Source organism: Lissotriton helveticus, chromosome 10, assembly GCF_964261635.1.
Source record: "Lissotriton helveticus chromosome 10, aLisHel1.1, whole genome shotgun sequence".
NCBI lineage: Eukaryota > Metazoa > Chordata > Amphibia > Caudata > Salamandridae > Lissotriton > Lissotriton helveticus.
In genome coordinates this window covers 156,891,265-156,906,876 of record NC_136071.1, presented here as the reverse complement: position 1 = coordinate 156,906,876, position 15,612 = coordinate 156,891,265, and the positions used below count along the sequence as shown (strand labels likewise).

Below are 15,612 nucleotides of genomic sequence, written 5' to 3'. Positions count from 1 at the left end.
GTAATTGGGACCATAGTTAGGTGAATGTTACAGTGACAAAATAAACGTTTTGAACTAAAAATTGAAAAACAGAAATTCACCAGATATAGTTAGCACAGCTAACTATAACTTGCGTCCCCACTGTGCACTGCTTATGACCTCACATATGACATCAATCATGATATGTTCTGTGATGTAATTTATGACATCACAAATGATGATACGGTTTATATAACAAATATATTTACATACATGTATGTACAGTTTGGGATGTGTGAGTAGATACCTAAGAAAGAAATACCAAGCATGGAAAGGAATCCTCCAGATTTTCAGAGTGACTAAATGTTTTGGATTGCTTACTTTTCTCAAAATGTCTATTATGTAGACACTCCCAGCTAAGTTGGAAGGCAGGAGAGCTGAACCTTAAGATTACCTAAATTATTATGAAGGTAATGTTTTCATATTATATCAAGGTGTTTGAGCCTCAGGACTTCGCTCTCCAGAGGCACAAAAACAATGTTCACCTTTTTGAAATATATATAAGTTTCAAATATGTATATTTTACACTACTTGCCAACAACATACACATGCAATCATTTATGCCATTACAACCATCTTGTGGCCCATAAAAGGCTGTCAAATTACCACAGTTGTTTTCCCCAAAAATTTAAATTGTTGAAGAAATTACTCCTGAAGGGTGAGCGGCTTAGTTCATAGCGTGGGAGTGACAGAAACCTCCATTTGTTTGACGTTGAGTGGTCCCCAGTGCAATCTTCAACCTTACTAAGCCTATCCATACTGTTTGATTCTAAATAGACTGATGTCATGCCCATACAGACCTGTATTTGTGTGGATTCTGAAATGGCTCATCACACTATAAAGCAGAGTGCAGCAAGTGCTACAGAGAAAGTTTTGTATATATAGGCATGGCAGTACACTGCTCTTAAATATGTACCACTTAATGAACTCACTTTACAAAAGTCAGCAATCGCGCAAAATCATTGTCTTAACAAAAAAGGAAAACATACAGCATCCCTTCCAGGACCGCATGTTTATCTGACAGTGGCCAGCGAGTCTTTTCATAAACAGTGTTCTGCTGTACTTTCCTTTACAGAGTCCTAGTACAGTGCATAGTAACGCCTCTACCAGCTCGCCCTCTGACACCAGTGCTGAGGAGGAAGCCGTGACCATGCTGCAGTCTGCTTTCAGAGCTCATATGGCAAGAGCAGAACAACATGACAGAAGGTGCTTCTTTGAATTAACTATAATGTTGTTTCACATTCTCATATCCACAGTTCCGGATTACCAAATAGGAAAAGTAGGCACTGACCTAGGCGTCCCGCTCCTTTTAGGGGCCCGCCACAACAGATCAAAATAATATTGATTTGATCTTGAAAATACAATCAAGCTTTTTCAAATGGTTTCCAATTAATTTTTGTTTAATAGCATTAATAATTGTTAATATTTAGTTTTGTGTAATATTAAAATTGTTGGTTGGTAAAATTAAAAAACGTATTAGGAGATAATTTGCTTGAGGGCCCCGAAATTTCGACAACTAGGGGCCTCCACCGGGTTTGATCCGGCACTGCATAGGCACACTCGTTTCTCTCCCATACAAAACCGTGACATATGAGAAGGTAAAGGTTGGGGTGTACGCTAATGTGTAGTGCTTTTTTTTTTTAGTGCTTCGAGTTCAAGTTCTACTGCAGCGAACAGCAGTTCTTCCAGAAATCGTAAGGATTCAAGGTCTGCCTCAGCCTCACCTAGGCGAGCTTCTCCTAGAGCCTTCAGTGTGACTCCAGGTAAAGATATGTTGTGTGTGATGTGTCTCTATAGTACAATATTATCTGAAGGACACTGATATTGTCTTGAATGTGGTGAGAGCTTCTCATTTAATAGGCTGCAGAAATGGAAGTCCCTTCCTATGATTACGGTATGAAACATTGATACTTTGATACTCTCTGAATTAACTACTCACTGGTTTCTGCCCGGCTTGTATGTATGATTTTTATGAGCAGCTTTTTGAACTAGTAGTAGAAGCTACTCGTAGCTAGTTCAGACATCTTAAGGATGGATTTACGTAATGTCTTCTCTCATTCCATAAGATTTTTAATCTGTATGTTTTCTTCAAGCTAAATATTGGCTCAAAAGGCATTCATCGCCTGGGGTCATGGCACATACATATTAAAAACCACACACAAAAATCAAAACCTAAAATAAATGGAATCATTAACTACCAGTGAGCAAGAAGCTACAAAACAAGTCATTGTACGTAAATTGAGGTAGGAGTTTGAAACTCCACTGACAAAATCATATAGACTTCGACATGCTGACAACTTAGTACTTCAATATTTCCATACCTATCATTGTGCAAAGTCTGTGTGCATCCAACAAAAATTATTTGAAAATAAAACACACTCTTATAGCGGGTAGACTACAAATGAGCATAGCTAGTGCTGAATTTAGCTAGTACTGCATTTGGTTAGTGGGCGGTACCAACCCAGCGTCCTTCATAATTTAAGAATCAATTTTTCACATTTTTTCTGTGCATCAGCAAAACCGTAAAAAAAAACCTGCTGTATTGTATGATGAAAATGCATCAGTGCATCACCACACATGTTCATCACACAGTGTCTGTTTTTTTTTATTTTCAATTGATCTTTCCAAGATGGTGGATACCAATGTCGAAGTGGTAAATGAAAAAAAGAAAGTTGGACATGATTATTAATGATAAAACAGCTGCCGAGGATATGAAGGGAAAGCTGCATATGGAGCAGAGGACAATAAAACACCTGCACTCCAATGGAGTTATGAAAATAATACATAAGGAAGCTCCCTGTTGTGTAGGGTGGGATAGATACAAGTCACTCAGTCCAAACACCAAGTCAAAGGACAGGGAAGGAACAAACACAAAATGAGTTAGAAAAGCCATTGAATAAGATACAAGCTAATGAGACTAACAAGAAAACCAACCAATTGTCTGATCCAAAGCCACTGTTAAGAATGACAACTAACAAATAAAAGCTTTTCTGTGGATGAGACCCAGCAAGGGTAGCTTTATCTCCTGCATCACCAATTTGGTGTTCATAAGGCATCTAACAGAATGCATTACTACAGTGTACACTGCCACTACAGTCCGTATGGGTTCATTCTAGATCCAGGTTTCTTTTACAAACCCCAAAAAAGATTGTGCTTTTTGAGTCTTGGCAAACATATAATTCCTGCCATTCCTTGCCACTTTCAATCGAGCTGGAAATAGCAAAGGAATGATTTCACAGTCAAATCTGAAAGCTCAGAATGCAACTGGTTTCACCTATTCCAGTTTGAAGAGGAAATGACAGAACCCGTCTCACCATCTCATGTAATTTGTGCTTTGGGTTGCAGCCAGTCTCAGGATGGGGTCTCTCAAATCTGCATCTCTGATAATAGCTATTATGGTGCCTCCACTATATTCTCTCAACTGAAAGAGAGACGTGAAAGGGAATCTGGTGGTCTAATTAAGCAACGTGCCATCCTTTTTCAAAAATGTTTAACTGTTTTTATTGTTATTCGAAATAACAAAAATACAAAAGATAACAAAACAGAAGTCAGCAGGCATATCTCCCATTTCTCCCGTACATGTGGAGTAGGTAGGGGTTACAATTGGTGGAAATATAGAATATATCACATTACATTTCGGTAATCTTCGGTTTCTCATTCTGTTCTCTTCCTCACGGTGGCTCTGCACCTACACATTCCCGTGAGATCATTTGCATAATGTCAGTGCCTCCATCATCTATCTGTAGCCCATTGTATCTCAACCAAGGTTGCCAAATCTTCCGAAATTTCTTGGGACACCCTCTTGCCTGATATCTGCTCTTCCCCAGTTCCTGGCTATGTCACGTTTTGCTACTATAAGTCCTAAATTGCATAGCAAGAGGTTATATCTAGGCAAGTCGACATCTGTACGGATGCCCAGCAGGACGTATTTGGGATCCATTGAGATTTGCGTCTCAAATATATTGGTCAATTCCCGTATTACCCGTGTCCAGTAGCGATGTATTATTTGGCAATCCCAGAGAGTGTGGATATAGGAGCGCCTCTCCGTTTTGCATCGTAGGCACTCTGGTGTCTCAGCTCGGCCCATTGCATGCAGTCTCGCCCTATCATAATACACTCTATGTACTATTTTGAACTGGATCAACCGTAGCTTACGTTTTATTGCCACTTCTCTAGGATGCAATAGGGCCATCTCCCAGTCTATGTCCTCTAGTTCACCCGTTGTAGCCTCCCATTTACATCGCAATGCTAGTAGATTGTCGTTAATATTATTTATTAAAGTCTTATATGTCCATGAGACTGCCTTTTCAAGTATCTCCTCCTAAAGCAACCTGCCTTCTAATGGATCATACTCAGGGAGATCAGCGATATCGGGTTTCTGCACTGTCCAGGCATGTTGGAGGTAAATATACGTGTAGTATTACCTATCTGACAGGTTATAGTCCTCTTGTAGTTGTGGGAAGGTTATCAGATTTCCATTTCTAATAATGTCACCCAGGTTAGTTATCCCAATGGTGTCCCAGCCTCTGAATCCTCGCAGTTTTGCTATCTCCTGTAGCTGCCTGCCCTCCCATAGGGGGAGCCCTTGTCAACTTTTTTTCCCCATTTCATTTGGTGTTCTGCTTCTTTCCAGGATTCGATTACTCTCCTTGTTGCTGGTAGTAGACCCTGTATCCAGCCTCCTCCATATACATAATGTAGGTGAGAGTGTTTTTGAAATTGGAGTCTCTCTAGTGCATATGTGCGGTGGTCTCCAGGTGCATGTCCCCATTCGTTAAGTACTATGAGGTGAGCAGCCCGATAGTATGCCCGTATATCAGGTAACGCTATTCCCCCATTATATTGACTGTGTTGTAATGAGCAGCGTGCCATCTTTATATCCAGGAGGAATGAGGTGATCCAGAAAAATAGTCTCCTTCCTTTAAAGCAATGGCTTGTCTGCTGGGGTGGCAGAAAAGCCCAAAGAGCCATTATTGGGCGAATCACCACATTATCCAATATGAAAATCTCCCTTTTTACTTTAATCTGGAGCACAATTTGGGGTTCCTAAAACTCTTTGAGTGTGGGCACTTTAGTTCCCACCCACATTAGCTTTGCACTGCCTCCTTGACAGACGTCATACATTTCACATTCTGCTAGGCCTTCTCCAAACTCATACCAACAGCCTATGACAACCTCTCAAATGTAGCTAATGTTTTGAAAATTATGTCTAAGGTTGCCATCATGCTCTATTGTCCATCAGCTAGATATCTCATTGTGGTTTCACCATCCTCGTCTTTTCCCCTCTACTTTCTGTTTGTGAGAGGTCAGCTGGAACACATCTATTTTCTGTCTGCTAAGTATTTTGTTTCACACCTTGTTGATTAGCCTATTGGTTGCAGAGCTGATGCAATTCATTGCATCAACTCAAATCATATACACACAACACATCTAACACAATTCAACACTGATATTAATTATTATTTTTTTGCTGTCTTCCTGTCCCCCCCCCTATATTCCACTGTTTTTAACAACCATATATATATTCAATATTCTTGTGAGCGCCTCCAATGGCACTTCTCCAAATAAAGATGTGTACATGCTTCTTCTTACTACTGTGAAGAATCACACACTTTCGTGGCCAACCCCTGCACCGGCACCACCACATTCACACACCTCTGTCATCATGCCACTCTATCTCACTGAGCCAAGATCTTAAAACCATCCTCTCCTTAACTTGTATATCCTCTTCCACTCAATGTCTATCAGGCACTCTGCTTCATTTAACCACCTTCACTACCCTTCCTGCATATCCTTCTTTTCATAGAGGGCTCATTCTGGGCTCATTCTGTATCAAATAAGCAGCCTATATCACTGATCACTTAGATTCTCATACTTATCCTTTACAGTTCACAGCTATTAACCCCTTCCCTGCGGGGCATATTCCCCCGCTGTGCTGGGGGAAGGGGGGGGCGCGAGCAGCGCCCCGGTGCTCATGACGAGCTCTGCTCGTCATGAGCCACGGTGGTCGTGAGCTCATGACAAGCTGAGCGCGTCATGACCCCACCCATTTGTGTAGAACGCTCGCACAGCAGGGGAATCTGACCAGCGTGCGAGCGTTCCAATGGTCATGACGAGCTCAGCTCGTCATGAGCACACGAGCACCGTGGCTCATGACGAGCTCAGCTCGTCATGAGCATGCAAGGTGTTAATGAAACATGGATCGATTGAGCAGTCCCTTACCAGTTCCTGCAACACTGGTGCAGAACTTAAGCATTCTATTGGAAAACACCTTGCCCATGGAACATAATTCAAAAATCTGACCCTCTTCTGTTTTAGACACTTTCTAGAAATGATTCTCCCAGTGTTAAATACAGATCCTTTTCTGGATTTACATGTTGTGCATTATTTCGCCATCTAGTGGTTGGTTCTGTTTCTAATTTTTTTTTTTTTTTTGGGTGTTGAAGACCAACATTTATTGTTAAGTCCATCCCTTGTGTGAAGTCAGATGGTGCCCTGGAAGTTTCTGTGCTTGGTCGCCATCTTCAGATTCTTTTTTGCTCCATTGGGTCTGGAAGCCCAACGGAACGCTTCTGAAGATTTTTTGAGAAAAGAAGACAAAGAGTCGGAAAACCAACAAAATCGCCAAAGATCATGTGAGAATCCAACGCGAGGAAAGGGAACCTTCTCAATCCAGACATGGGACCCCGCCTGTAAAAACGTGGTTGGAGAATGAAGAGGAGAAATGCAGAAAAGGGTAATGGAAAGCACTCCTTTTAAGTATTGCCCCAACTGCCATCACAAGTTTGCCAAAGGAGACCCCCACGAAGTCTTCAACCTTTGCCTGCCGATAGACCACAAGAATGAAGACTGCAAGGCCTGTGCAGAGTTTGTAGAAAAAACACACCATGTACGACGTTAACAAAGGCTAGAACATTACACTATGTTGAACTCGTACAAGACACAGGAATCTCTCAAAGACCTCCGCTTATCCAGCGACAATGAGGAGAACATCGAGGCGGTTGAGATTGCACATGAAGAGGACACCAATGGGGGCAATCTGTCAAAAAAACTTCGACCACTCAGAAGGAGCAGGACAAAAGAGCAAGGACTAGACGCCGAAAGATTCCTTGGTGCCTAAAAAGAGAATGCTGCCAGCCATCGACGCATAACAAAGAGTGCTCAACTAAATGAAGCCTCAAGGCAAAGATGGCAGCCCTGCTCTAGAGAAAGAAGGAGTTTGATGACTCATTGATAGAGTTGCACATCACAAGCAAACTTATGACAACCATCGATTACGAAGACTATCAGGCAGACATGGAGGCCCCGGCAACCCCAGACCTGCATGAGGAGGAATAGGAGGAGTCCTACAAGTTCGAGGAGGTAGAATAGAAATTGCAGTGTTTGACGAAAAAAGACAGTTTGAGGACATATGGCAGGATCTCGAATCCGAGTAATTTAGGGAAGGTTTACTAAGCCATCCCTCGACGCCTTCCCCACCTGTCTCTTTACAACACTCTCATAAATTGGGCTGCAGACTCCTGTGGGGTGCAGTTGGAAGAGGAGAAAGAAGAATCATGCTTCCTACTGGAGACATAATGCTCTCCCAGAATGCAAATCAATATCTGCCAATGCTCCCCAGCATCTTCGACCAGCGGAAAGAGGCCTTCTGAGATCCTGCCACAAGGACAGTGAAACCAAGAGTGGAGAAGAAGTATAAACATTCTATTTGGAACCCCAAATATATAAAGAACAACATCCCGACAGACTCGATTATCATCTCCACCGCAAGGAAAAGAAACAAAGCCCTCACAACAACCGGTCACCACCAAAGAAGGTGAGCAAAAGGCTTGACTTGGTAGGAAATAACCTGGAGAGAGAAGCTAACACACAGTGGAGTTTAGCAAGCTCAAATACTCTGCTTAACATATATGGATACCAGCAATGTGATCATATAGAGGGCCTAATGCAACATCTCCCTCAGTAAAACCGCAAGAGGACCAAGAACGTAATACAGGAGGCAAGAATATTGCCAACACCCGCCTTATACCCACACTGGATGCTGTAGACAGTCAGTAGGCAAATATGTAATGGAACAGCACTCTGGATACCTGACTGGATTAGGGTATCGGGGTTCAAAACTGAGGTACAAGCCTCAATAGTCAACATGCCCTTTACAGGTGATACTCTGTTTGGACAAGCAATGAATGATACACCAACGCACATAAAGAAAGACAACAACTCTGCAAAGGCAATGGGAGCACTGCAGTTCAGAGGAATCAGCAGGAGAGGAGGTCCTGCAAACAGAATGCCCACAGGCTGAGGGCCATTCACATTCGGACAGTAGCAACAAAAGCCCAAAAGTATCACACACCAAAGCTCAACTCCATAATGGCAACATCCAGCGAGGCAGTCCTTTTGGTGGAAGCCAAGAGGAAGGGGACACCTTCCCAGAGGGAGAGGATCAGCAGGCAAGTGACTCTCACCACACAACCTCACCACGAAACACATCTGGGGGAAGACCAGGGGGATTAAATTAGATCAGACAACAGGATTTTAAACCTAATACGCCATGGAACTGTATAGAACCCAGTAAAAGACCTCCACACATATCCCCCAAAGACCAAACACATCAGGGGACGAGATCTCACAACTCAGAAAGGAAGTTAATAAACTCTTCCAAAAAAGAGCTGTAGAAAGGGTTCTCCCAGGGGAAGCAGGCAGTGGGATCTGCTCTCCTTATTTTCTTGTCCCAAAACAAGACCTGACACTAAGACTTATACTAGACCACTGATTTCTATACCGGTTCATACAAACTCAACAGTTCAAGATGACAACACAACAAGGAGTAATGCCACTGCTAAGGAAAAGACACTACATGGCCACCTTAGATTTAAAGGATGCCTGCCTACACTTACCAATGTACCAAGGAGACAAAAAATATCTCCGGTTCGTCTTAGACTAAGTATATTACTAGTTCAGGGTGCTGCCATCCGGCATAAAATCAACACCAAGAGTATTCATAAAGTGTGTAGCAGGGGTAGCTGCACAGCTAAGAAGACAAGGAATCCATGTCTAGCCATAACTAGACAACTGGCTAGTAAAGGCACAATAAAAGGAAAAATGCCACAAACATATGCAATCGTTGATTGCCGTACTGTAATGCCTTTGCTTTCACCATAAACTACAAGTAATCATCACCACGACCTGAACAAGTGAAAGGGTTCCTGGTAGCAACCATAAACTCAATGACAGCTCAAGCATACCCAGCAGGAGCAATGGCACAGTAGGTTTGCTTTTACCAGAGGGATCATTTTCTGACAGTGAAGACTGTCATGAAGCTCATGGGCATGATGGCATCATGCATCCCACCTATACTGCATGCAAGATTACACATGCGCCCCATTCAGGAATGGATCCGCAACGTATGGTCATAAGCCACAGGGTGCTGAAAGGGTGTCTAGTGCTTCTCACACCTACAGTACAAAAGGAAATACAATGGTGTAACCTGACAAATGTCAACATAGGAGTCCATTCAGAACAACAGTTCTCACAGTGGCCATAACCACGGATGCATCACACAAAGGGTTAGGAAGCGCACACAGGCAAAATGAGAGTCCGGGTCTATGAAAAAACAAGGATGCAGTGAAACACAAGCTATCTAGAAACAAAGACAGTCTTTTTCGCCCTAAAAGCGTTCTAAACGCACATTATAGGTTAGACTATACAGATCAAAACGGAAAACATAAGAACCATGTTCTACCTCAAGAAGCACGGGGAAAAAAGTCATTCACCCTGTCCAAAGTAGCACAGGAGATATGGAGTTGGGCTGCTCAAAGACAAGTCACACTTCAAACTATTCACCTACCACAGAACACCGAGGTGGCGGACTGAGCAGATAAGACAGCAGCCCCCACAAATGGGAGTTAAACAGGAGGTACAAAACACAAAATGCCAAGACTTCGCCTCCAGGTTTCCACACCACCGGTCCAAAGGAAATGCATAAGCCTTTCCACTGATTCTCTCTGATCCCAAGAGTACTGTACCAGGCCTGACAGCGGGAACAACTCTCATCCTCATTAGCCGCACAGTGGGCCAGACAGACCTGGTATTTGGGCCAGCTGGAGATGGCCAATGGGTGCAGGATCCCAATCAGATCACAACAAGATATGATAACATTGTAAAACAGAAGTGTGTATGTGTAAACATCTCTCCTAGGCAGTAAAAACAATATACAAACAATACTTTGTGGAGGACTCAAGCGAAGCAAGGAACTATATGCGTAAAAGATATATAAATTTATTTAGTTTTACAAATATGTGTAAATAAAATCAGTCAAAATACATAATACAACAGTAAATCATAATAATCAGTACACGTCAAATAATCCGTGCAGCAAAGGTGTAACATATAGATTAAAAATAGCCTTCATAAAAATAAAAACACAGCAGTAAATATCGACGCGTGTTTCGGCGTTACAAAAACGCCTTCTTCAGGAAATTACCACCAGTTACCTTTAAGACTTTTTCATGAAAATGCAAGACTTTGATGGCAGTATTTCTTATAAAATGATAACTTTTAAAATAATCTTATAGAGCTAATCCCTTTCGTGATGTCAGGAACAAGGATCATGATATATGAACAAATTGGTTCATAAGAAAAAACGACTTCCTTTGTGTCACTTAGAAATGACAAGAGGATAACATATACTGGAGCTAAAATGAGATCTCTCAGTAAGCCGATATACAGTCAGAAAATGTGCGTGACTGATGTGGTCTTGTTGATAGAAGCCAAAGGGATCACCGAGTGGATAAAAACTTTTGTCCGGGTACAGCACAGATATTACTGACTCCGGGTCATGTATGCGTGTTTCCCTTCAGCCTAGTCGACGAAAATCGGCGTCTGACGTAATACGCGGAAGTGATCGATTGATCAGTGATCCCTTTGGCTTCTATCAACAAGACCACATCAGTCACGCACATTTTCTGGCTGTATATCGGCTTAGTGAGAGATCTCATTTTAGCTCCAGTATATGTTATCCTCTTGTCATTTCTAAGTAACACAAAGGAAGTCGTTTTTTCTTATGAACCAATTTGTTCATATATCATGATCCTTGTTCCCGACATCACGAAAGGGATTAGCTCTATAAGATTATTTTAAAAGTTATCATTTTATAAGAAATACTGCCATCAAAGTCTTGCATTTTCATGAAAAAGTCTTAAAGTTAACTGGTGGTAATTTCCTGAAGAAGGCGTTTTTGTAACGCCGAAACGCGCGTCTATATTTACTGCTGTGTTTTTATTTTTATGAAGGATATTTTTAAACTATATGTTACACCTTTGTTGCACGGATTATTTGACTTGTACTGATTATTATGATTTACTGTTGTATTATGTATTTTGACTGATTTTATTTACACATATTTGTAAAACTGAATAAACTTATATATCTTCGCTTGAGCCCTCCACAAAGTATTGTTTGTATATTAATTTTACTGCCTAGGAGAGATGTTTACACATATGTATTTTCCCTGTCCTAGGATCTGATTTATTTAGAATTCAGGGGGCCTTTGATATTCACTAGCAAAACAGAAGTGTGTGTCATCCAAACCAGCCACACTCAGCCTAGCAGCATGGCTCCTGAGTACGTAGAATTCTGCCACCTACAAGTACCCCATAGGACAATAGGAATCCTTATGGAAGCTAGAAAACCAAGCAAAAGAAAATGCTACACAGATAAATGGAATAGATACATCCATAGGGGCACAAGTAACAGGAGGATGTAAACAAGGACAGAACAGGAAACTGTATTACATAGCTCACACACCTGTTAGAAAGCAGACTGACATACTCATAAAGGTACACCTAGCATAAATTCTAGCTTATACCAGAGGTACATCTAAGACCAGTCTCTTCACGCTCTAGTAGTGAAAAGATGCCTAGAAGGTTTATAAAGGGTTGTACCACCAAAGACGATACCAGCTCTAATGTCTAATCTAAACAAGGTGCTAACATAACTGATGACTGAGCCCTTTGAACCTACGCACAAGACTGATTTAAAGTATCTAACCCTAAAAGCAAAATTTCAAAAAGCTTTTGCATCCCAAAGCAGAGTCAGTGAGCAACAAGCTTAACAATACAGGAACCTTACCCTCGGATCCACAAGGACAAAGTCCTTAGAACAAATCTCCAGTTTCTACTGAAGGTGGTGACACAATTCCATGTCAACCAAAGTTTACAACTACCGACTTCCTTACAAGAGTCAAAAACACAAGCAGAAAGGGCCCTTTGCCCACTGGACATGCGGAGGGCACTAATGTACTGCCTACAGGAAACAAAAAGTTTCCGTAAGGGAAATTAATTATTTGTCTCCTTTGCCAGAGCAAGCAATGGATCACTAGGAACCAAGGGAACAATCACACGAAGGATAGTGGAAACTATAAAAACCTGCTACACCAAAGTGAGATCAAAATTACCCTTGCACCGAAGAGCACATACAACCTGAAACAAGGGCGAAACACATGCATTCCTAGCAAGTGTACCCATTGAAAAAATCTGAAGAGCGGCAACCTTGTTATCTTCACACACCTTCACAAAACACTGCAGTGTTGACATCCAAGTGAACAAGGACACACAGATAAGATGGAAGGTATTACAACAACTGTTTGCCAACAAATCCACATTTCGACCCAAACAGGATACTGGTATATAATCTAATGCACAGCATGTGAATCCAGAAAATGATTCATGATGCAAAACTAATTGGTTACTTACTAGTAGGAGTAGTTTTGTAGCTTGAAGAATTATCTGGATACACATGCGATCCACCGCCTCCCTAGAAATGGGAGATAAAGTAAACAGTTGGGAAAGAGGAAAAGAAGAAGAAAAAAAAATGAAGAAAAAATTGGGGGAAAGACAAAAAAGAAAAGAAAAAAGATTCTGAAGATGGCAACCTCGCACAGGAACGTTTTGGGTGCCTCCTAACATCACACGAGGGATGGAATTTCCACCAAATGGTGGGCGCTGATGCCCAGCTATGCGGGTGGGCCAGTGAAGGTGGTGCCTCCACTGCCCCAGTGATTTGATGGGCAAACACTAAAGAGCTCCTTAGTTCGTAGTTTTGTTCTAATGAAATGATTGTCATTGAAGTGAATGGGATTTTTGCTACTAAATTCTGTCTACTGCTTGGGGTTTGTGTCAGTGCCCTGCATAATGGGGCAGAGTATGAAGACCATTCATGTGTAGATTCTGTTGCCTTGTAAAAAATTAGTACTCGGTTTTGTTATCGGCTTCTTTTGTATGCAAGGAATTTGAAGAAGAAAGAAGGTGTTGGAGTTCAGGCTTGATTTGGTGGAATGGCACACCAAAGCTTATATATAAAAAGAATGGTCAGCCATTTCTTGTATCATTGAGGAGCCAGAATGTGTGCTAGTGCATAAGATGTATGCAGTCCGTTTCCCTAGAGCTGGTCCATAGTCTGGCAGCTGCATTGAGAGCGTGTTTTATGAAGCCTAAACTGTAGCTTGTAGCTGGGCTGTGAGGGAGGTACTAGAACAATACCTTCCCCTAGAGGATAACACTTATTCGGCTGAATTTCTTGAACAAAGGGGGATATTTGTTACTTTGTAGCCAGGTAGCTTTGTTAGTGTTTTTGATCCAGGTGAACAAATATTTTGCATATAGCCAAGATATTATATACACATGAGTGAGTGTTGTGTGGACAAGATGACTTATTGCTTTGGTGCCGAGTGGCAGATTGATCCACTCACCGTTAACTGTCTGGGTTTATCCTGGTTTATCTATTTTCAATCTTGCCAAGACATATCTTCAATACTAGAAAGTCCCTTTTATCTTAATTGGGATGTACAGTTGAATATTAGCAGACGCTGCTGTTTAAAGTCATGCATATCTATCATGGCACCAGCAATGTTATTGGTTGCTTAGCTATTTGGCTTATTTAGGGAGGGTGAAATGTAATATGGCTGATATTCTAATGTCTAATAATGGACTCCAGGGTGGTTTAAGAAAGATGTCTCCCAGCGCATTGCCCATAGCCACACAATTAATGTTCTTCCCCCATGTATTTGCATTTTATATCCAGACACTCAACAATCAGTGTCTTCACACGACATATTGCAGTTAACATTCAATGCCTAAGAAATTCATCTCTCTACTCAACAAACACAATTTTTCTTAGGGGCCATACTAGATATAATCACAAGCAAAGCTATTTCCAACAACAAGAGTGAATGCATTTCAAAGGCTGCCTCCATTTTGTCATATGTTGCATTATCTGAGAATGATAATGAAACTGTTGTGAATGTCTTTTTGCATTGCATCTAATAGAGACTTCTAGCCGCAGATTACTTTCCTTAGAATTATCACCAGGCTTCAGACTGGATCTGTAAAGTTTTTGTGAGCAGGTCACCTGAATGCTGGTGTTGATTAGCTCTGCATGGCGTTGTCGTCTGCGCCGGAAGTGACGTGTGCGATGCCTTTAGAGGCCCCCCCCCACCCCCCCCCCCAGCATGCTGACGACGGTTCTTTTCTTTCTGCGCCAGTCAGTGCAGATCCGGAGAGTGCTACCCCTTAGCCATTTGTTGACTTGACTTTTTACAACTTTTGTCAAAGTTATTTTTTTAGATCTTCTCCTAGTGTGGCAGGGATGCCATGTCGGAAGGCCGGCTTCAAGCCCTATGGTTCCTGTCACCGAGAGATGTCAGTGATTGGCCTGCATCTTGTCTGCCTTTGGTGCCTCGAGCGTAACCACGATACTAAGACATGCTCCGATGTCCATGCCATGAACCCGAAGGCATTTAGGGAACGATCCCTCAAGCTCCTGGTTGCTCGACGTGCAACGCCGTGACCATCTCGGTCAAAAGGAAGGTTCTGGGAGCGGTGGCAGAGCCCGAAATCTTCATCACACGCTAAGTCGTAGAGCCATTCGGGTAGATCTAATCTCTAGAAAAATTATGAGAGGTCTTCGATTTTGCCTCGTCCATCAGCCGACGAGGGAGTATCGGCAAGGAGGCATGGCTCCGCTGTAAAGCCAGTGCCTGAGTCCGCGCCATGCTTCCCCGAGCTTCTGGGAGGTGGTGCAACCCCCGCTCAACTGCAAGAGTTTTATGAGGCCATATGCCTCATATTTGAGCAGCCCTCTCCCGCGGATGGACTTCGCCTGACGCCGACTCTGGTGCCGTCTGGAGCCATGCCTTCAAGGCCAGGGCCTGAGCCCTGTTCTTATGGCTAGGATTCGGGGAGGATTGGGAGAGGTCGCTGGACACTGAAGAATACCAGCCCTAATGTGGACTGAAGTGAGGATTTGGCGGAAGCAGCAGACTGGCCACTATTCCAGACACTTGCATGCTTTCTCCCCCTGCCGTGGTTACAGAGGAGGGAGCGTCCTTCCCTATGGTGGTGAGAAGAGCGGGCGAAGTTCTGGACCTTAATCTGCCCTCTGTGGCAGTCAAGACTAATGTCTTGAAGGAGGTGCATCAGCTGGGAGTGTTCCCCTCAGACCCACTTCTCATCTTTAATGAAGCCCCTACTGAAGTCCTTTAGACCTGGTCCAAGCCCAGCACAGGTAGACGCACAACTCTTCATGGGGATGTTAGTG

General features: G+C 42.5%; 1 protein-coding gene across 2 annotated transcripts in view; it reads left to right on the top strand.

The window, feature by feature from the left end:
• IQCE (IQ motif containing E) overlaps positions 1 to 15,612 on the top strand; it is a 313,633-nt gene that overhangs the window by 279,961 nt on the left and 18,060 nt on the right. For both annotated transcript variants that reach the window (XM_078664993.1, XM_078664994.1), the window contains 2 exons: positions 1,094 to 1,224; positions 1,663 to 1,781. In XM_078664993.1, coding sequence (XP_078521119.1) covers positions 1,094 to 1,224; positions 1,663 to 1,781 — 250 coding nt within the window. The remainder of the gene's footprint in view (positions 1 to 1,093; positions 1,225 to 1,662; positions 1,782 to 15,612) is intronic.